Raw genomic sequence first — 23,524 nt, 5'->3', positions numbered from 1 at the left:
CAAGAGCACACCTCCTCTGTTGAAGAACTGTTAATAAGCTGGAAGACCCGTCACAGCACTAACCCACACCTTGCGCCAGCGCAGAGGCAGACACACCTAATGAAACCTAGATCTAGAGCAGGCTTGGGTTCACAATCCGATGGTCACCGTGCGAACACTTGTCTGCAGCAGGAGGAGGCCGGTTCAGCGGAGCTCCCTGGCACTTGGAGGACTGCAGTGGAAGTGGCATCTGTGAGGTCTGAGTCAGATGACGAGCCTCTGGCTTCGGCCTCCCAACATCGTGGAGAGTCAGCAGAAGGCAGGGGAACATCATGCGGAGCTGTTGGAAGCCCTCAACAGAGTGGCATGTGAGTCAGAGGAGTGCATCAGCCTGCTCTCTGACGAAGTGGTGCCCACAGGTGCGTGTATGGATGTCTCCATGGGAAGGATGGCGGATGCCATGCAGGCCCTGGTCCAGGAGAATCTGGAGATACGAGCAGACCTGCACTCCATCTCGGTAGTCAGGGGTGTGTTCCTGCATTGGCAACGCAAGAGGAAAACAGAGCACCTCAAAGTCCCCCCAGGATCCCCTTCCCCTCAAGGAGTCAGGCCGGGACCATCGGGCACCCGAAGGGAGGAGGAGCGACAGCTGGACACCCTGGGTCATCCAGTAAGGAATCTCAGAGACTGTCTGTTCCCTCTGAGTTCCCCCTCAACCTTATCCTCTGTCATCACAGAGGGAACAGCTGGTCCACAGGAGGACAGCCAAAGCAAACCGGGGCCCTAAAGGCGTCGGGCCTCAAGAGGGTGTACACTGAGGGTCATCATAGGCAACAGGGCCAACTATGACACAGGCTGTCTCATCCCCAGCTGCGGATGTCAGGGCAGCACCTAGAAGAAGTGGTAGGTCTGGAAAAGTTAAGAAATCCTGATCACAAGTGGTTGCATGGGTGAACACATTTTGTCGCTTTATAATCTGAAAATACATTCACCTTCACTGAATAATGTGTAATGGTGTCTTTCAGCTTCATTGACAGGCTTCACGAATCCTCCCCCTGAACCCTATCCCCCCACTAGCAGTTTAGCTGCACGCAGTCGTTCCACAAGTGATTCAGGAGGGAGAAGTGTGTGTGTGGGGCAGAGCCTTTCGGAGCCTCGTGCAAGCACTCTCCCACACACATGGAGCCTTCGTCCATTACACTCATCTCACTGTCCCGAGCATTTTCAATGCTGCCTGCAGAGCTTCTCTTTCAGTTGCCCATCTGAGCTGACCTGCATCTCAGCCCACCCACGGATTGCACTCTCATGCAGCACCAGTGCCCGTGCAACATGAGACTCCGCTTACTTTCGTTTTGACAAACATATTCATGATAAAGTTCTTGATTAGCTCCCCTATCCTTTCCCTTCCCCCAATCGCCCATTTCCTTTCCCCCCCCCATCTCTGTGGACCCCCCCACCGGCATCGCCTTCCACCTCCCCAATGTCACCTACCAACCTGAACCCTTGTCATCCCAGGACGCCAAGGTAAATGTGCACGTTCCCTACCTTCCTGAAAATCCCACCCCTATCCACATTGACCTCCCCAACTTCCTCCTTCCCACTCCCAAGGTCCGTGTCTGCCGCCGACTCCCCACCAACCACCTCGCTGTCCCTTCTACTGTTACTGATGCACCCTCATCCTCCTACCCTACCAGCTCCCTCTCACACTCACCATTCCTTCCTACCACGTCTGCTCTCAGTTCGTTCCCCAGGAGGCAGTCATTGACTCCACAGACCAATCATTTGCACGTTCATTTGGACAATCCCCACCCCCTTACTCCCTCCACTCTCTGGACACCTTTCCCCCTCTGAACACCCTCCCTTACACCTTCCTCACACCTTACACCTACTTCCCCACTTGCAGCGTCCTCCTCTGTTACACCATCCTCCCCTCATACTCCCTCCTCCCCCCATGCCCCCTCCTCCCCCTGGACACCGTCCTTCCCCCAAGCAAACTCACCCCCAACACCTTCCTTTCCCACCCCCTGCCCGCCAAACTCACCCACCTTGGTACACCTTCATTTCCACCCCACTAGCCTCACACCCCCCCAATACACCTTCCTCTCCCACTCACACCTAGACCTTCCTCTCTCCCACCTTCGCCGAACATCTGTAGCAGCCCATGGCCAAGACCTTGATGTTCCATAGCAGGCCTGAAGCATCTACGGAGACCACAGAAGCTAGTGCGAGCCAAGGCCAAGACCTTGATGTTCTGAAGCAGGCCGGAAGCATTAATGGAGACCTCCCATCTTCCGAGAGCTGCTTCACGGCAGAGCCATGTGCATGAAGATCCACCCAGCATGCGATGCATGTGTTCCTCCAGGGTCCAGTAGCTGTAGGGCTCCAGCATCATCTTCTCCTCGGATGTCCGCAATCTGAGCAAGGCCCTAATGGCAAGTCCCGACTTCTTCACATCGCATTTGTCCAGGCATGTCCTGGCCGGCATATTTTCCCACCGGTGTAACGGTAAATTGGGCATCAGGGGACGATTTTGGTTGGGCCTTACTTTGCACCCCATTACTGGGATGCAAATCGTGTTCATGCCTGCCTCCAGCGGGATTTGCATTCTGCTGTGGTGGACACATTCGGAGGACCCCGCTGTGAATTCACGCCAGCAGGAAACCGATTTCTGTCCCTCATGCCGAATTCCTCCCCAACCCCCGCCCACCATGATGTCCGTCGCCAACAAGACCTGACAATTCCGCCCTTAGTGTATTTGCTAAGATTTGTGAGAACATCTATGAACACTAAGGATATATTTTCCAGAGTGGTTGTATGAACAATATCAGAAGAATATGGACCACTGAGAGAACATAAAAAAGATGTGTTTCTCTACCAGAAACTGTCAAAATCATAAAATCATAGAATCATTGAATGGTTACAGCACAGAAGGAGGCCACTTGGCCCATCGTGACTGTGCCGGTTCTCTGCAAGAATAGCTCACTTAGTCCCATTCTTCTTTCCCATTGCCCTGCATTTTTTTCTCCTCAGGTAGTTATCTAATTCTCTTTTGAAAACCACTCTTGAATCTGCCTCTACTACAGTCTTAGGAATTGCATTCCAGATATACTAACCACTCCCTTCGTAAAAATGTGTTTCCTCATGTTGCCGTTATTTCTTTTGCAAAGCACCTTAATTCAGTGTCCTCTGGTTCTTGATCCTTATGCCAAGGGTAACAGTTTCTCCATATCTCTTCTGTTCAGAGACCCTTCATTATTCTGAACACCTCTGTCAAATCTCCTCTCAACTGTCTCTTTAAGGAGAACAGTCCCAGCTTCTCCAACCTATCCACATAACTGAAGTTCCTTATCCCTGGAACCACTCTCTTGAATGCTTTCTGTGCCCTCTCTAATTCCTTCACATCCTTTCTAAAGTCTAGTGCCTAGAAATGGACAAAAAATGCACGGGAACATCACCACCTGCAAGTTCCCCTCCAAACCACATACCATCCTGACTTGGAACAGTTCCTTCACTGTTGCTGGGTCAAAATCCTGGAACTCCCTCTATAACAGCACTCTGTACCTACATCACATGAACGGCAGTAGTTTAAGAAGGCAGCTTACCACCACCTTCTCAAGGGCAATTAGGGATGGGCCAATAAAAATGCTGGCCTAGCCAGCGACACCCGCCATGGGATGAACAAATAAAAAAAAAACACAATACTCCAGTTGAGGCCGAACCAGTATCCTATACAGGTTTATCATAACTTCCTTGCTTTTGTACTCCCCAGGATTCCATATGCTTTATTAACTTCCCTCTCAACCTGCCCTGTCACCTTCAATGATTTGTGCACATATATCCCTGGGCCCTCTGCTCTTGCTCCCCTTTAGAATTGTACCCTTTATTCTACATTGCCTCTTCTCATTCTTCCTAACAAAATAAGTCACTTCACACTCTCTGCATTAAATTTTATCTGTCGCTTGTCTGTTCTTTGAAGTTTAACACTATTCCCCTCACGGTTCACAATTCTTACAAGTTTTGTGTTATCAACAAATTTTGAAACTTGGCACTGTGCACCAAGTCTTGTTCATTAATGTATATCAAGAAAAGCAGCGGTCCTAACATCGACCCTGGGGAACCCGATTATAAATTTTTCCTCTAGTCTCGTCCAAAAAACAACTATTCACCGCTACTCTGTTTCCTGTTACTCAGCAAATTTCACACCAATGCTGCTACTGTCACTTTTATTCCATGAGCTCTAATTTTGCTCACAAGTCTGTTATGTAGCACTTTATTACTACATAGCTGCATTACCCTCATCCACCGCTCCTGCTTCCTCATTAAAAAAAACTCAAGCAACTAAGTTAAACCAACTTTCCCTTAATAATACTCTGCTCGCTTTCCTTCATTTGCCTAAATGGCTGTTAATTTTGTCCTGAATTATCATTTCTAAAAGCTTCCCCACCACCCGTGGTTAAACTGACTGGCCGTCATTGCTTAGGTTATCCTTACACCAAGGGTGTAATACACCCTCTCTTCAAAAAAAAAACAACCTTTGATCCCTCTCTCCTTGTGTAATATCCCATCTCCACCCTCACTTTCCTCTCCAGAGTCCTTGAATATTATGTTGCCTCCCAAATCCATCCCCATCTTTCCCGGAACTCCATATTTGAATCCCCCCAATCATGTTCCTACCTCGCCACAGTACTGAAACAACTCTTATGAAAGTCATTGAAGACACCCTGGATGACTATGACAAGGTTAACTTTCCCTCCTCATCCTACTCAACCTGCCTGCAGCCTTTGAGACTGACCACATCATCCTCCTCAAATGCCTGTCCACTGTCTTCTAGTTGGGTGGGGCTGCTCTCGCATGGTTCCCTTCTTATCTATCTAATGCAGGGTTTCCCAAACTATGGGTCAGTGGTCGTGTAATAATTATTTGGTGTTGGGGGCTCTGAGGTAGCAATAGTGGCTGTTGAGTGGAGAATCTGGTGGGACAGTCCTACAATTTGCACCAAGGCTCCGTTACACGCATATGGACAATTCTTAGCTCTGTCGCCCCATCAGTCTGACAAAACTATTGACACTGCTCAACAACTTCTCTCCCTCACCCCCACACAACCCACTCCCACTTAAAAACTCCCACTCTCTACTCTCACTCTGGGGTCACACCAATTTTCAAGCTTTAAAATGGGGTCACGGTGAAAAATGTTTGAGAAGCACTGATATAATCATAGCCAGAGAATCACTTGTACTGGTTCCTCTTCCTGCTCCTGCATTGTTACCCCTGGTATCCCCTGAGGATCTACCCTTGGCTGCCTTCTATTTCTCATCAACATGCAACAGAAATTTCCTCCAATTAATGCTGGGAAGACTAAAGTCATTGCTTTCAGTTTCCAAACTTCATTCCCTAGCTACCAACTCCACCCCTGGCACCAGTCAGAAATTGAGCCAGTCTGTTCGCAACTTTGGTGGCATTTTTAATCCTGAGATGAGCTTCTGACATCATACCTGTGCAATGACTAAGACCGCCTATTTCCGCCTCTGTAACATCGCTCAACTTTGCCCCTGTCTCAGCTTACCTGCTGCTGAAACCCTCATCCATGCCTTCATTACCTCTAGACTGAACCAATACAATGCACTCCTGGCTGGTCATTCTATCCTCTGTGAACTTGAAGCCATCCAAAATTCTGCTGCTCATGTCTTAACTCGCAGCAAGTCCCATTCCCTTATCGTCCCTGTGCTCGCTGAGCTACATTGGCTCCCGGTCAAACAACATTGTGATTTTAAAATTCTTATCTTTCTTTTCAAATCCCTCTAGGGCCTTGTCCTTCTCTATCCCTTTAATCTCCTCCAACCCCACAACTCTCGAAAACATTTGTGCTCCTCAAATCCTGGTCTCTTGTGAATTTCAAATTGTAATTGTTCTACTATTAGTGGCCATGCCTTCAGTTGCCTAGGCCCTATGGCTTACAGCTCTGGAATTTCCTCCCTACACCCTCTGCCTCTTTATCTCACTTTCCTCCTTTAAGACACTTTTTAAAGCCTACCTCTTTGACCAAACTATTGGTCATCTGCCCGAATATCTCCTTATGTGGCTTGGTGTCATACTTTGTTTTATAATGCTCCTGTGAAGCTCCTTTAGACATTTAAAGAACACAGGAACACAAGAAAAAGGAGCGGGAGTAGACCATATGGCCCATTGAGCCTGCTCTGCCATTCAATACAATCATGGCTGATCTAGGGTTCAACTCCATTTTGCAGCCCGCTCCCCAAAACTGTTAATTCCCTGTGAGACCAAAAATATGTCTATCCAGCCTTAACTGTTTTCAGCAATGAGGTGGAGAATTCTAAAGATTCACATCCCTTTGAGTGAAATAATTTCTCCTCATCTCAGTCCTAAACGATTGACCCCTTATCCTGAGACTGTGCCCCATATTTTAGACTCCCCAACCGGCAGAAACAATGGTTGGAATTTTTAGGCCACATCGTGGCAGGACTGGAGCCAGAAAATGCAGCAAATGATTAAAAAGTCCATTGACTTTGGCAGGACCGGAAAATCCCGCCGGTGGGAGAGACTGTAAAATTCCAACCATCTATCAGCATCTACACTATCAGAATTTTGTAGGTTTCAATGAGATCGCCTCTCATTCTTCTAAAATCCTGTGAATATAAGCCCAATTTACTTATCCTTTCATCATTGGACAACCTTCTCACCCCAGAGACCATTCTAATGAATCTTCACTCTGCTGCCTCAAATGCAAGTATATTCTTTCTTAAATGTGGAGACCAAAACTGCACACAATATTCCAGATGTGGTCTCACCAAAGCCCTGAACAACTGCAGCAAGACTTCTTTATTTTTTCACTTCAACCCCTTGCAATAAGGGCCAACATGACACTTTCCTTCCTAATTGCTTGCAGCAATTCATTCTAACTTTCTGCGTTTCTTGTACAAGCACACCCAAGTCTATTTGAACATCAACACTTAGAAGTTTCACACATTTTAAAAAAAATTCAGCTTTTCTATTCTTATGACCAATAAATAACTTCACATTTTCCTACATTATACTCCATCTTTCTGTGTTTCATTATGTTAAAAGAGCTCTATAAATGTAAGTTGTTGTTGTTGTTGTTGGCACCACCCCTGTATCTAAGGATAATTGGAAAACTATGACCAGTGCCTCCGCAATCTCCATCCTTATTTCCTTCAGTATTGTTAGATGCATCGCATCTGGTCCTGATGACTTATTAACTTTATGTACAGCAAGCATATCTAGTACCTCCTCTTTATCAATTTTTAGCCCATCAAGTATCTCAACTACTTCCTGTTTCACTATCACTTGGGCAGCATATTCTTTCTTGGTAAAAGCAGATGCAAAGGACCAATTTGGTACCTCGGCCATGCCCTCTGCCTCCATGTGTAAATCCCCTTTTAGATCCTTCATCAGCCCCACTCCTCCAATTACCATCCATTTACTATTTACAAAAGCAAAATACTACATATGCTGTAAATCTAAAATAAAAACAAAAAATGCTGGAAATACTCAGCAGCTCAGTCAGCACCTGTGGAGAGAAACAGAGTTAACTTTTCAGGTCGAGATGAACTTTCATCAAAACTGTTTATATGCCTATGGAAGACCTTTGGATTCCCTTTCACGCTAACTGCCAGACTCTTCTCATACTCTCTTTTTGCTTCTCTTACTTGTCTTTTTCACTTCCGTTCTGAACATTGTGTAGATTAAATCAGATTTGATAGCAAGTGGGCACCCTATGACAAAATAGGAACAGGAAGTGCCATTTAACCCCTCCAACCTGTTCCATCATTCAGTAAGATTATGGCTAATCTGTAACCTAACCTCATCAATCCCTATAACAAAAGCAAAATACTGTAGATGATGGAAATCTGAAATAGAAACAGAAAATGCTGAAAATACTCAACAGGTCCAGTAGCATCTGTGGTGAGAGAAACAGAGTTGATGTCCTGATGAAAGGTCATCAAACTAAAACATGTACTCTGTTTTTCTCTCCGCAGATGTTACCAAACCTACTGAGTATTTTCAGCATTTTCTGTTTTTAATCCATATACCCTTTATTAGCCCCATCCAACTTGGCAAGAGCAGGCCTCAATACAATTATAGATCATCCCAGAAAAATTGTGAAGTTTGGGTTTGAAAGAGTCAAATAGCACCTTTTAGATTCCTGCTTAATTTGTGTGAGATCATCACATAGAATATATAGCACAGAAACAGGTCATTCTGTCCCATTCATCTGTGTGGTCTTTATGCTCCACACGAGCCACCTCCAACCCTACTTCATCTAACTCTTTCAGGATTTTCTTAAATTCTTTTCTCTCTCAAGTACTTCCTCAGCTTCCCCTAAATGCATTTTTGTTGTTCACCTCAACTACTCTTTTTAGTAGCAAGTTCCACAATCTAACCACTTTCTGGGTACGTTTCTCCTCAATTCCCTATATTGATGGCTATCTTATATTTATGGCCCCTAGTTCTGGTCTCCCTCTCAAGTGTAAAAATCTTCACCACACATTTGCTAGCAGAATTAGTTTCTTAGAGGTGCTGCGTCAAATGGCCCTTGGTTAAGGCTGAAACATTTACTGCAATCATCAGCCAGCAGTGCCAAGTAGATGATCGATCTTGGCCTTCTCCAAAGGTCCCCAGCATCGCAGATGCCAGTCTTCAGCGAATTCGGTTCACTCTACGTGATATCAAGAAAAGGCTGAAGGCACTGGATACTGCAAAGGCTATGGGCTCTGACAACATTCTTGCAATAGTAATGAAGACTTGTGTTCCAGAATTTGCCACGCCCCTAGCCAAGCTGTTCCATTACAGCTACAACACTGGTATCTACCCAGCAATGTGGAAAATTCCCAGATATGTCCTGTACACAAAAATCAGGACAAATCCAACCCAGCCAATTACCACTCCATCATTCTACTCTCCATCATCAGATAAAGTGATGGAAGTGTCATCAACAGTGCATTCAAGCAGCACTTGCTTAGCAAAAACTTGCTTACCAACGCTTAGTTGCCAGGGCCACTGGGCTTGTGACCTCATTACAGCCTTCGTTCAAACATGAACAAAAGAGCTGAACTCTAGAGGTGAGGTGAGAGTGACTACCCTGGACATCAAGGCAGCATTTGACTGAGTGTAGCATTAAGGGACCCTAGAAAAACTGGAGTCAATAGGAATCGGGGGTAAACTCTCCACTGATTGGAGTCAGACCTAGTACAAAGGAAGATGATTGTGGTTGTTGGAGGTCAAGCACCTAATTTCCAGGAGATCATTGCAGGAGTTCCTCAGGGTGGTGTTTTAGGCTCGACCATCTTCAGCTGCTTCGTCAATGACCTTCCATTCAGCATAAGGTCAAAAGTGGAAATGTTCGCTGATGATTGCACAATGTTCAGCTCCATTCACGACAAAGCAGTCCATGTGCAAATGCAGCAAGACCTGGACAATATCCAGGCTTGGGCTGACAAGGAGCAAGTAACATTTGCGCCACACAAGTGCCAGGCAATGACCATCTTCAACAAGAGAGAATCTAAACTGCCACCCCTTGGCATTCAATGGCATTACCATCGCTGAAGCCCCCGCTATCAACATCCTGGGGGGGTTACCATTGACCAGAAACTGAACTGGACTAGCCATATAAACACTGTGGCTACAAGAGTAAGTCAGAAGCTAGGAATCCTGCGACGAGTAACTCACCTCCTGATTCTCCAAAGCCAGTCGATGATCTACATGGCACAAGTCAGGATTGTGATGGGATACTCTCCACTTGCCAGGACGAGTGCAGCTCCAACAACACTCAAGAAGCTTGACACGATCCAAGACAAAGCAGCCCAATTGATTGGCACCCCATCCACAAACATTTAGTCCCTCCACCACCGATGCACAGTGGCAGCAGTGTGTACCATCTACAAGATGCACTACAGGAATTTACCAAACCTTCTTAGATAGCACCTTGCAAACCCACGACCATTACCATCGAGAAGGACAAGGGCAGAAAACACATGGGAACACCACCATCTGCAAGTTCCCCTCCAAGCCACTCACAATCCTGACTTGGAAATACATCACCATTCCTTCACTGTCGCTGGGTCAAAATCCTGGAACTCCCTTCCTAACAACACTGTGGGTGTACCTACACCACATGGACTGCAGCAGTTCGAGAAGGCAGCTCACCACCATCTTCTCAAGGGCAACTAGGGATGGGCAATAAATGCTGCGCTAGCCAGTGATGCCAACATCCCATGAATGACTATAAAAAGAAAATCACCCCAACTACACCCCCCCACCCTCTGCAGCCCTCATGCTTCTTCCTTCTGCTTATAAAAATCTGAAGATACAAAGCCCAATTTGAAGATGGCGATGTGCTCTTCATTGCATTGCTGGAAATTTTGAAATAAATTGTTAAAGCTTGTTTCAATTTGTGTTACTGAACCTCTGTTAATATAACTGAGGAAACTAAAATTTAGGATTAGGAAACCACATGATATCAATGCATTGGGACGCCGGGGTGTAACATTATTATAATGTGGCCGAATTAGACAGATCACCAGAAGCAAGGCCCTTTAAATTAATTTACCTTCCTCACTGTGCTGATATCAGCTAATCAAAAAAAATCTTGTCAATTGTTATCCAAAGTTGATGCTTAAAAAGCTCCAGTAATTCAGCATTGAATTACCAGTGTCACTCAGAGGCCAAAAAGAGAAATAGTATGAGGAATGAATATGTAGTGTTGTCCAATATAAATTACTGCCTAGCCACAATCTACAGTGACACTGTTTTAGCTATGTGCACTAATTTTAATTGAAAACACCTTACACATCATGCCCTGTGAATAAGTATTTTCAATTGTTTATTTTTATTGTTAAAAATCTTCAGCTCCCTGAGGCAGCTCTGTGCATTCAGGGAGCTTTCACTGAGCGCACCTGTGCGCAGTCGCTGACTTCGGTGCTCACCCTCCCCCCCCACCCACCCCAACCCAGGCAGCGCTGAGCGTTTCAGCGTGCAATTCACACTGGCTGGCTGTTAATTGGCCAGCCAGTGTGAAATTGCGGTCAGTGCCCGTTTGCAGGCAGCGGCCGGTTTTGCAGCCGTTCCCGGGCTGTCCACCACGCCCGCCCAACAAGGAGAAAATCCTCCCCATTATTTCTGAAGTATTTCTCTGTTGAGTCTTGCTGTGTTCTTCTACATCTTTTGTACTCCTCTATCTCTGGGCCTATTTATCCCTGCTTTCTCTTTTCCCTTTTCCATGGCTTACCTCTGCTTTATTTTCATCTCCCCACACTGACTCCCAACAATTCTAACAAACAGAGATTTAATGCAAAGAACAACATTGAGCAACCTCTTCAACTAACCTCAGACTTTTATTATTGTGCAACTAACCCCCTTGCCACAAAAGTAAGTTTGCAGAAAATTGGGGGGAAGAATTCTATTATAAAAGATGTGTTTAATTGTAACCTCCATTAAACAATAGCAAAAAAATGTGGAATATAAATATTGCACAATGTTTTACTATTTTGCTGTTTTAGCTGATGAAAGATCCTATGAGTCTTGCTGAATGTTGATTTGAATTTGTAAAAATATATCCTTAGAAGTAAATAATGAGACTTAGTTCTAAACGAATGAAGCTATCGTTTTTGCTCTGTGTGGGTTACTCCTTCTATGTTGCTGGAAGGTTGTTGTTATTTTATTTTTGCAACATAAAGAATAGATATAGGAATAAACACAGGCCATTCAGCCCTTCCAGATGGTTAATGCTATTCAATTAGATCCTGGGTGATCTATATCTTAACTTGATCAATCACCTTGGTTCTGTAACTTGTAGTACCCTTACTAACAAAAATATATCATGCCTAGCTGGATATACATACATATATATGTCTAAAATATGTGTGTGGAACTTTGTGTAGAACTTTGTCCAACAGTAGTCCATATCAGAAATTTGGTCTATATATATATATGGGGTGAAACTGACTTACTAGTAGCACAAAATGGTCACTGATGGATCAATAGCTCAATTTACACCATGCTGGAATCCCTTTTCCAGTGTCTGAGACCAATTTCAACCCCAAACCCCTACCCCATATATTTCAGCAGATCTGGCAGGATTTGAACTCCTAATGTGCACTGCCAGTGGGTGAAGCTGCACTCTGGACGCATGTATTCATAAAAATAGCATCTATTGAGATAGATGAAGTGGTACATATCTGTAATCATGTTCTCTCCTTATTTATTGTAGGTTTATTGTCATAAGCACTGACATGATAGGTGCATGGACCATTGCAAACTTGATTATAACATTTTCTTCTTTCTTTGCCTCTTCCAGCTCCTTACAATTACCCAGGATGACACCAACTCCTCCGATGTTAGTATATATATATATATGGCATTGTGTTAATGTGTGCTCTGGAAATGTATGGCTGACTGTAACAATAGACTAGATTTCAAAACATTTGTGACTAAAAGGCTGTTTGCTTTTTTCATTTGTTTTATTTAGAAATCAATGAAGTTCAATGTTTCCATACAAATTTTTTAAACTGTCACAAGGATGCTCTATTTTTTCTGTTACCAGAGCAAGATAGAACTTATAATTTCCAAATTCTTTCCACAAACTCTTGCTAAGCAGCATTTGAAAAGAATGTTACATATAGTAGGCCACCTCTGCAAAATAAAAGATACCCAGAACCTTGGGAAGCAAATCCAGCACTCAGAGTGTTGTCTGTCATTTATCACTAATAGATTTAATTAATAAGTATTAGGACAGAATTGTCAAAAGTTACACATTGTTATAAAAGTATTTAGATTTATACTGCTTTTTATATTTATGAACCAGGTTGTGTCCTTTCCAGTATCTTTGGTTCAGTAATAGCAATCTTGCCTCTGAGTGAGAAGGTTGTCGGGTCAAATTGGGTGAAATGTCGAGGCCCAATGTACCATCTTAGATGGACATAAAAGAGCCCATGGCACAATTTGAAATTCATAAGGGGTGTTCTCAGCAGTGGCTCAACCAATATTTATTCCTCAACAAACATCACTAAAAAAACGTTTATCTGGTTATTACATCGTGGTGGTTTGTTGGTCTTTGCGGTGCATAATCGGATGTGTTTCCTCCATTACAATAGTGAGTACACATCAAGTACTTCATTGAAAGTAAATAGCTTTGTGATTTCCTGAGCCATGCAAGCTCCTTCTTTTGTATTTTTATGCTTTCTTTGTGTTTTCACATGTTCGTGTTTTTGGAGGAAGTTATCTTTTAATTTTTTGCTGTAATATTTTCTTGCTTCTGGAAATGGTATTCTTTAATTGGTTCCTGAGAGCAAACTTCCCAAAAGAAGTGGAATAAATGAAATGCCAAACTTGTTAGTCACCTAAGAGATGTTTTCTTGTTAATTGTAGCAAATAAGCTTATGGACTTTAATAGATTATGTTTTTTGAATAGTTCAAAATTAAACATTCTTTTATCATAAAGAAAACTCCTGTTAATCTGTATTGTGGACTCCCATCTGTACTCCAAGGGAGTAATTTATCTTTGGGCGATAGTTCAAAAGAGACAATATTGGCTCCACCTTCCATTAAACACCTCTCCTGGAACAGAAATCAGAAAAGATGTTTTAATGGAATGGTCAAGCTAATGTTTCACATTTTACATTACTGCACAATGTCACAAGTTTTCATCTTGTTGATTAAATGATTAAAATCAACCTTGATGATACATTTTGGTTTTTGCTATTATGACCATAAATAATTGTTTATTGGATAAAATATATTATTACCAATATAAAAGTTGTAACCTACAGCTTAATGATCTTCTATAGAATATTGAAATCAGTTACTAAATTTTGTACATGTCACAAAACTAATACATCATGAAAACCATTTGTACTAATTTAGCTTGAAGGACTTTTTTCAATCTATCCATTGTTTCTAAGAATAAAATATCTCCTCTCTAATCAACAAACTTGGGCAGTTGTTCGTCAACAAATAATCCAGTTAACGTGGACAAGTAGTTCTTCATAATTAAAAAGTCATAACATGTGACTGTAGGGTTTTTTAAACAGGGTTTCTGGAAAAAAATGTAAACAACTTGATATTTTGATTATTTTACAGGTCTTGCTGGTAACAGTAAATGGAAACCCTGTAGACTACAATAGTATGCACTCTGCATTGCAAGGTGAGAATGGTCCAACCACACTAGAGATGTACTCCACACCACAATATAAATGGGAAATGGCCGATGAATCCCCTGGTAAGTAAAATGATCGGTTTTGCTGAGTTCCAATTAACCTTTTCAAAATTAACCAGCTCAAAGAATGTAGCCCTAATTTGATCAGAATTGAAATTAAGTCATTGTTTTCAGTATTGCTGAAAAAAGAGACATGTCTAAGCTTTTCATCTTGCACTCATCAGGACACTCTCAAGAACACCAGTATAAGGGGAAAACAACAACTTATACTGTATCTGAAGAGGGTGCTGATTGGTTGGTAAGTGGCATTGCTATGGAGAAAGCACCACTGATGGTGACTGGCAGTTAACTGCCAAGCATTTTTAGAAATATAAGCCAGATGTATTAATATATGGTCAATATACGGGCTAGGATTCTTCCTGTTCCACACGTTATAAGATTGGTTTTATTGGCAAATTATTTAATTAGATTTGAGCCATTTGTTTACCATGCAAGCTTGATGCTAAAATATGGCGCATCAAAGGCACCCTGCAGGATAATGACTACCCTGATCAGATCATTTCATGCTGTATATCACGCAAACTCATTAACGGGGCTAAAGCTATCACTTTCGGCCCTGAAATTTGCCCAGTTTACCTCAAATTACCCTGAAAGGGCAAGGTATCTCAAAAATTTGAGCAACAGGTGAAGCTAGCTGTTTCACGCTGCTACAGTGCAGTAGCAACTATTCGCCACTAACAGGATGCTGCTGTCAAGCCAAAAAGACGTTCTGCCTATTGCATAAATTGAGTAATGTGGTATATGAATTTCAGTACCAGTGTGATGCTAGATATGTATGCCATACATCCCAAAGACTGGCAGATCATATCAAACAGCATGTACCAGCCACTGTTCACAATGGGCAGGGTACAGGCCATACCCAACCAGCCCATGCTTGCAAAACTCAAAACACAGTGTCCAACATCAGATCTGGTTCCATGATTAGGCGACATTTGCTAAATAATCCCCAATGTGCTAAGAATTATGCTGACAACCAATTTAAAATTGTCAGTCAGGATTGCAATGTGGCACATTTGCGTGTACTGGAAGCTACATATATTAATACTCAGGGCCCTGTTCTTTGCAGACAGAAAGGACATGTACATACACTGTGCCTTTTTCAGCTAAACAAAATAAGTGACAGCCATTCGCTAACTCATTCTTCAGGGCAATGCCTTAACCAATCAGGATCAATCTGCCTGGCTTAAATTTTATACAATGCTTGGCAGTCAACTGTCAGTCACCATCAGTGGTGCATTCTCTATGGCAATGCCACTTGCCAACCAATCAGCACTCTCTTCACATGCAGTATAAATTGTTGTTTTTCCCCCTTATATTGGTATTTTTGCGAGTGTCCTGATGAAAAAGCTTAGAGATGCGTCTTTTTTCAGCCATACTCAAGTTCTGTACCACCAAACAACTATTTCATTGTTTTCAAATGAGGTCAGCAGTGTCAAACCAAATGAAAGATCTTTAGTATTTTCAGGAGACCTGTTTCTCCTAATGCAACAGTTTGTAACAGATTCTAAGTAGACCTGCAGGTCACAGAGCGTATGCTCCAGGTCTAACATTAGTTATAGAGCCCCACGACGCCTGTCAAGTGCCCTGATCTGTTTACCACTGGTCCTGTGCAGGGATGATGTGGGCCTCTGCCCTTCAAAATTGCTCATTTTTGCACCATTTTAGGTCCATAAAATGGGCACAATGATGTTCACTTTGGAGGGCAATGATAGCAACTTTAAAGCAAAATATTGCGGATGCTGGAAATCTGAAACAAAAGCAGAAAATGTTGCAAAAACTCAGCAGGTCTGACAGCATCTGTGGACAGAGAAAAACAAAGTTAATGTTTCGAGTCCGTATGACCCTTCTTCAGAGACTTGAAAAGTTTATTACTATTGTTTCAGGAATTCCTTTACGACTATGTTATTATTCTGGTCAAATTTTATTGTCATTGAATCATAGGCTGGAATTTTCTGACCCCATTGGCATTGGACGTCATGGCGGGCGGGGAGGACAATATGGCAAGAAGGCCAAAAATCTGTTTTACTCCGTTGTGAAACCAGTTTGGATTGTCCACTCCACCTGTCAGCGGCGGGTCGCCTTTCCCACCATCCAACATTGCTTACCGGAATCATCCCTCCACACTGGATCATCCAGGCAATTCAACGTCATTGCACATCTTTCACAACTGTACATAAGCGACATGCACCTTGTGAGCTGCACTTCGCTCGGGATTTCAGTGTTTGTTTGCCTACCTTTCTTCGGGCAACACTCGCAGTCATTAGTACCAGGCTTCACAGGCAGCACAACATCATTTTAGGGGGGCTTACAGGCAGTTCTCTACCTACAAAATGATCTGTAAGGCGGGGGTGGCTTTTCAATGGCTGCAAGACTAGGGCTTGCATGGGGAAGGAGGAGAAGTGACCTGCAGGGCGAAGGCTGTACTGCGGAAGGCGGGTATCCCAGGGTGTGTATGTGGGGGCATATGTTGACCTGCGCAAGTGGCCTCAAGATGGTGAGGGCTAAGGAGGCAGTCTCCAGGGGAAATGAGGCCAGATGGCGATGTGAATGGTGATGCCCCTTGAGCTGGCAGAGAATGAAATGCCAGCGAATGTGTGATGGCCTTGTGATGTTTGAGTTTAGAGTGATGAGATGATTGCCTTACCCTGGCAACATGGATGAGATTGTTCATTCATTTTCTGCACTGGATTGCCGACCTCTTGTGTGCAGCATTGACACTGACCACCTCTGCCACCGCCTCCCAAGCCAGAGACTGATGGGCCTCCTGTGGCCAGAGTGGGGGTAGAGGACATCGTGGTGAGCCTCCACGGTATCCAGAAGGCATCCCAGGGACGTGTCATTGAATCGGGATGGGGGGGTGGTTGCACTCTTCTTGGCTTTTGGAGCCATGCCTTCATCAGTGCCCTCCTGGTCTGCAAGCATTGAGAAGTGTGTGCACAGCTGCAGCTTAAATATGGTGCTCTGCATGAGGAAGCGGCGAGGTAATGGCATGGCGGGCAAAATGGAGGCTGCCTGCCAGTGAGACGGCATGTTCCCTGTGGCTGCTGGGTGACTACATCCAGAAATGTGTTATCCATGTAAATCTCAACCTTGCAGATGCATCTTAGTGGCACTATCTGCTACTCAGGACCTTGAGCTGATCCAGCTAATGACACTTCCTGAACTTGGCCCAGGGCACAAGAAACATCTTGGAGCTCCCACATGGCACAGGATAGTTCTGAGGTGCCCTGCCATGCCTCTATGTATTGGACTAACAAAACAGAAAAAAAAACTAAAGCTTTATTAAAGAATTGTATTTTAAAAATCCAACATAGCTATTCAACAATCAGCACCTGCTCATGTACTGATGTCATTTCTAGTTATTTTTACATCGCTCATAGTATCCTAGGTTTTATTAATAGGTGCATAGAGTACAAAGCAAGGAAGTTTTGTTGAATGTGTATAAGACACTAGTTCGGCCTCAGCTGGAATATTGCCTCCAGTTCTGGGTGCCGCACTTTAGAAAAGATGTGAAGGCATTGGAGAAAGTGCAGAAAAGATTCAAAAGAATGGTTCCATGAATGAGGAACTTCAGTTATGAAAATAGATTGGAGCAATTGGGACAGTTTTCCTTGGAGAACAGAAAGATGAGAGGAGATTTGATAATGGGATTCAAAGTCATGAGGAGTCTGGACAGGAGTAGATAGGAAGAAACTGTTCCCACTCGTGAAAGGATCGCAAACAAGAGGGCACAGATTTAAAGTAATTGGCAAAAGAAGCATAAGTGCAATGAGGAAAATCTTTTTCATACGGTGAGTGGGTCAGGTCTGGGATACACTGCCTGAGAAAGTGGTGGAGGCAGGTTCAATTGAGGTATTCAGAAGGGAATTAGACTGTTATCCGAAAAGGAAATTTTGGCTAAATTGCGGCTACCCTGCAAAACCGCCATATCCTTTTGCTCTGTAAGACTACTTATCCCCTCTCCAGAGGGAGGGAGGGTTCTGGAGAGGGGATAAGTAGGCTTACAAAGCAAAGGGATGTGGCGGCATTGCAGGGCAGCTACTTAAGTAATGATACCCAGAGTGTGACAGGAACGGACAGAATGCACAAACATTAAAAAAAAGCAGTAAATAAGGTCAAAGGGGGAAAGAATGGTAAAAAAGGCAAAATTAGTGGCTCTTTACTTAAATGCACATAGTATTCAGAACAAAATACATGAATTAACGGCACAGATAGAGATTAATGGGTATGATCTTATAGCCATTACGGAGACATGGTTACAAGGAGATCAAAGCTGGGAGCTAAATATTCAGAGGTATGGGACTTTTCGAAAGGACAAGCAGGAAGGAAAGGGTGGTGGGGTAGCTTTGTTAGTACGAGATAGAATAAGTACGATAGCAAGAAATGGTCTTGGATCAGAAGATGTGGAATCCATATGGGTGGAGGTTAGAAATAACAAGGGAAAGAAGACACTGGTGGGAGTAGCCTATAGGCCCCCTAACAGTAGCTATGCTGTTGGACAGAGAATAAATCAGGAAATAATGAGGGAGTGTAAAAAAGGCAGTATGTTAATCATGGGTGACTTTAATCTCCATGTAGATTGGGAAAATCAAATTGACAGAGGTAGCCACGAGCAATAATTCATAGAGTGTATTTGGGACAGTTTCCTAGAACAATATGTTGTGGATCTAACCAGGGATCAGGGAATTTTGGATCTGGTAATGTGTAATGAGGCAGGTTTAATAAATGACCTCAGAGCAAAAGATCCCCTAGGAAACAGTGACCATAACATGGTGGAATTTAGCATTCAGTTTGAGTGGAATTTAGCATTCAGTTTAAGAGTGAGAAACGTAGGCCAGGATTTCCCGGTCGGCGAGCGGGGGGGCGGAGCCTGCTCGCCGACATGTAAAATGATGCAGGATGACGTCGGACGGAACTCCCGATGTCACCCCACCCCATTTCAATTTTCAGGTTAGCGGGAGCTCAACAGAATCAGCTGCGCGCCCGCTGACCTGTCAATGGCCTATTGAGGCCATTGACAAACTCACTAAAGTAATTAGTGGACTTGCTCGTCCAACCTTAAAGGTTGGAGGGCAGTCCGGGATCTCTGGCGGGCATTAGAAAAAGCATGAAACCTCATCTACGGGCGGGATGAGGCTTCATATAGGTTTTTAAAAATGTAATAAAAGTGTCTTTGAAAGTGATGGACATGTCCTAACTCAGAGGGGACATGTCAGGGAAATTTTTTTCTTCTATTTTTAAGATTTTTTATTGTGGAGCCGATCTCCCTGAGGCAGCACTTAGCCTCAGGGAGATGAGTGCGCTTTGACGTGTGCATGCACGAAAGAACACACTCTCGGCTCAGGGAATCCCCTACCCCGCCCACACAGGGAGCGCATAGCGCTTCCTGGCGGACGTCACGCTGGGCGGGCCTTAATTGGCCCGCTCACGTAAAATGGCAGCATGTACCCAATCGGGGGCACCGATCGGAGGTGCGCCTCCACGCGCCCGCTGCTAAACTTCCACCCCAGCAGTGGGGAAATTCTGCCCATAGTTCAGAAACATCTCTGTTACACTTAAATAAGGGTAATTATAAAGGAATGAGGGCTGGAATGGACTGGGAAAGGAGTTTAGCAGAAAAGACAGTTGATGAACAATGGCAGATGTTTAAGGAAATAGTGCATGGCTCGCAATAAAGATATATCCCAGTGAGGAAGAAGGATTGTAGGAACGGGATAAACCAACCATGGTTTATCCAAGATGTTAAGGATAGTATCAAAGTGAAAGAAAAAACATACAATGTGGCAAAGATTAGTGGTAAGCCAGAGGATTGGGAAAGTTTTAAAAACCAACAGAAGATGGCCAAAAAATAAATAAGAGGGAGAAAATAAACTTTGAGGGTAAACTAGTAAGCAATATAAAAGTGGACATGAGAATTTAAATATGTAAAAAGGAAGCGAGACTTCAAAGTCAATATAGGCCCCTTCGAGAATGAGGCTGGGGAAATAATAATGGGGAACCAGGAAATGGCAGATGAATTGAATAACTACTTTGCATCAGTCTTCACGGTAGAAGACACTAGTAGCATACCAAAAATAATAAATAATCACAGGGCAAAAGTTTGGGAGGAAATAAATACAATAACTATCACTAGAGAAAAAGTACTAGGGAAACTAATTGGGCTAAAAGCCAATAGGTCACCTGGACCTGATGGGTTGCATCCTAGGATATTAAAGGAAATAACTGCAGAGATAGTGGATGCACGTAGTAATCTTCCAAGAGTCCTTAGATTCTGGAAAATTCCCAGAGGATTGGAAAACTGCCAATGTAACACCCTTATTCAAAAAGGGAGGGAGACAAAAAACAGATAACTATAGGCCAGTTATCTTAACATCTGTCATTGGAAAAATGTTGGAGTCTATTATAAAGGATGTAATAGCAGAGCATTTAGAAATGCATAATCTAATCAAGCAGATTCAGCATGGCTTCATGAAAGGGAAATCACGCTTGACAAGTTTATTAGAATTCTTTGAGGAAGTAACAAGCAGGATAGATAAAGGGGAACCAGTAGATGTAATACATTTGGATTTCCAAAAGGCGTTCAGTAAGTTACCACACATAAAGACGCTTAATCAGATAAGAGCCCATGGTGTTGGGGGTAGTATATTAGCATGAATAGAGGACTGGCTAACTAATAGACGACAGAGAGTTGGGATACGGGGGGCATTTTCAGGATGACAACCCGTAACTAGTGGAGTGGCACATGGATCAGTGCTGGGGGCCACAATTATTTACAACATATATTACTTGGATGAGGGAAATGAATGTACTATTGCCAAGTTTGCGGATGACACAAAAATAGGTGGGAAGGCAAGTGGTGAGGATGACACAAAGAGTCTACAAAGGGATATAGACAGGTTAAGTGAGTGGGCAAAAATGTGGCAGATGGAATATAATGTCGGAAAGTGTGAGGTTATGCACTTTGGCAGGAAGAATAGAGGATCTGAATATTATTTTAATGGAGAAAGACTGAAGAAAGCTGTAGCACAGAGGGATTTGGGAATCCTCGTGCATGAATCCCAGTAAGCTGGCATACAAGTTCAGCAGGTAATAGGTAAGGCATATGGAATGTTGGCCTTTATTTCAAAGGAGATGGAGTATAAAAATAGGGAAGTCTTGCTAAAATTATACAAGGCACTAGTTAGACCACACCTAGAATGCTGTGAACAGTTTTGGTCCCCTTACCTAAGGAAAGATACACTGGCATTGGAGGCAGTCCAGAGAAGGTTAACTAGGTTGATCCTGGGGATGGAGGGATTTTCTTATGAAGAGTTGGGCCTGTACTCATTGGAGTTTAGAAGAATGAGAGGCAACCTTATTAAAATATATGAGATTCTTAAGGGGCTTGACAGGATAGATGCTGAGAGGTTGTTACCCCTTGTGGGACAGTCTAGGACCAGAGGGTATAATCTCAGAGTAAGGGGGTGCCCATTTAAAACAGAGATGAGGAGCAATTTCTTCTCTCAGAGGGTAGTCAATCTGTGGAATTCTTTACTTTAGAGGGCTGTAGAGGTTGGGTCATTAAGTATATTCAAGGCTGAGATAGACAGATTTTTAATCAGTAAGGAAATCAAGGGTTATGGGGAAAAGGCAAGAAAGTGGAATTGAGGATTATCAGATCAGCCACAATCTCATTGAATGGTGGAGCAGACTCTATGGGCCAAATGGCCTACTTTTGCTCACATGTCTTGTTGTCTTATGGTAGGAAGAATGTGCAGTATTCGAGTAAGAAGGTGAGGGAATGGCACTCGGTGAATTGTTCAGTTGAGGAGCCAATGCAAACACGGTAGGCTGAATGGCCTTCTGCGCTGTAACAATTCTGTGATTCCTTGGTCCTCGTGCTGAATCTGCTCTCCTCTTCTGTCCCTGATCTTCTTCAGGCACATGCTCCTTAACTTTGGGCTCTCTGAAGAACAAATCATTTACCTGCTGTCCTGCAACATAATTTCTGGACTTTTTTGTTGATCTGTTCTCACAGGGGAAGATGGTGGCGTAGTGGTAATGTCACCGGACTAGTAACCTAGAGGCCCAGGATAATGGATAATGCTCTGGGGACATGGGGTTGAATCCCACCAAGGTAGCTGGTGGAATTTAAATTCAGATAATGAATCTGGAATTAAAAAAGCTAGTCTTGGTAATAGTGACCATGAAACCATTGTCCATTGTCGATTAGCGTTAAAAACCCATCTGGTTCACTAATGACCTTTAAGAAAGGAAATCTGCCATGCCTACATCTGACTCCAGACCCGCAGAAATGTGGTTGACTCTTAACTGCCCTCTGAAATGACTTAGCAAGCCACTCATTTGAATCAAAACCACTATAAAGCATACAAAAAAGAATGAAGCCAGACGGATCACCCAGCATCGACCTAGGCACTGAAATCGATAGCGGCAAACCCAGCCCTGTCGACCCTACAAAGTCCTGCTTACTAACGTCTGGGAGAGCTGTCCCACAGACTAGTCAAACAGCAGCCTGACATAGTCATACTCACAGAATTATACCAGACAGACAATGTCCCGGACACCACCATGCCCTGTCCTACTGACAGGACAGATCCACCAAAGGTGGCAGAATAGTGTTACAGTCAGGAGGGAATTGCCCTGGGAGTCTTTAACATCGACTCTGGCCCCCATGAAGTCTCATGACATCAAGTCAAAAATTGGCAAGGAAGCCCCTTGCTGATTACCATATACTGCCCCACCCTCAGCTGATGAATCAATACTCCTCTGTGTTGAACACCACTTGGAGGAAGCACTGACGGTGGCAAGGGCACAGAATATACTCGGCTTGGGGGACTTCAATGTCCATCACCAAGAGTGGCTTGGTAACACTACTACTGACCGAGCTGGCCAAGTCCTAAAGGACATAGCTGCTTGACTGGGTCTGCAGCAGGTGGTGAGGGAACCAACAAGAGGGAAAAACTCACTTGGCCTCGTCCTCACCAACCTGCCTGTTGTAGATGCATGTGTCCATGATAGTATTGGTAGGAATGATCACCGCACAGTCCTTGTGGAGACGAAGTCCTTTCTTCACAGTGAAGGCTACCCTCCATTGTGTTGTGTGACACTTACCACCATGCTAAATGGGATTGATTTTGAATAGATCTAGACATTCAAAACTGGGCATCCAAGAGGCGCTGTGGGCCATCAGCAGAATTGTATACAACCACAATCTGTAACCTCATGGCCTGGCATATGCCATTACCATCAAACTGAGAGATCACTCCTGGTTTAATGAAGAGTGCAGGAAGACATGCC

General features: G+C 43.7%; 1 protein-coding gene across 1 annotated transcript in view; it reads left to right on the top strand.

The window, feature by feature from the left end:
• Nucleotides 1-23,524, top strand: part of LOC144679989 (piezo-type mechanosensitive ion channel component 2-like) — a 1,019,816-nt gene that overhangs the window by 687,190 nt on the left and 309,102 nt on the right. The window contains exons 11-12 of the mRNA XM_078541050.1: nt 12,311-12,349; nt 14,092-14,230. Coding sequence (XP_078397176.1) covers nt 12,311-12,349; nt 14,092-14,230 — 178 coding nt within the window. The remainder of the gene's footprint in view (nt 1-12,310; nt 12,350-14,091; nt 14,231-23,524) is intronic.

Source organism: Cetorhinus maximus, chromosome 4 (genome assembly GCF_964194155.1).
Source record: "Cetorhinus maximus chromosome 4, sCetMax3.hap1.1, whole genome shotgun sequence".
Classification (NCBI taxonomy): Eukaryota; Metazoa; Chordata; class Chondrichthyes; order Lamniformes; family Cetorhinidae; genus Cetorhinus; species Cetorhinus maximus.
This window is presented reverse-complemented; position numbering and strand designations above follow the sequence as displayed.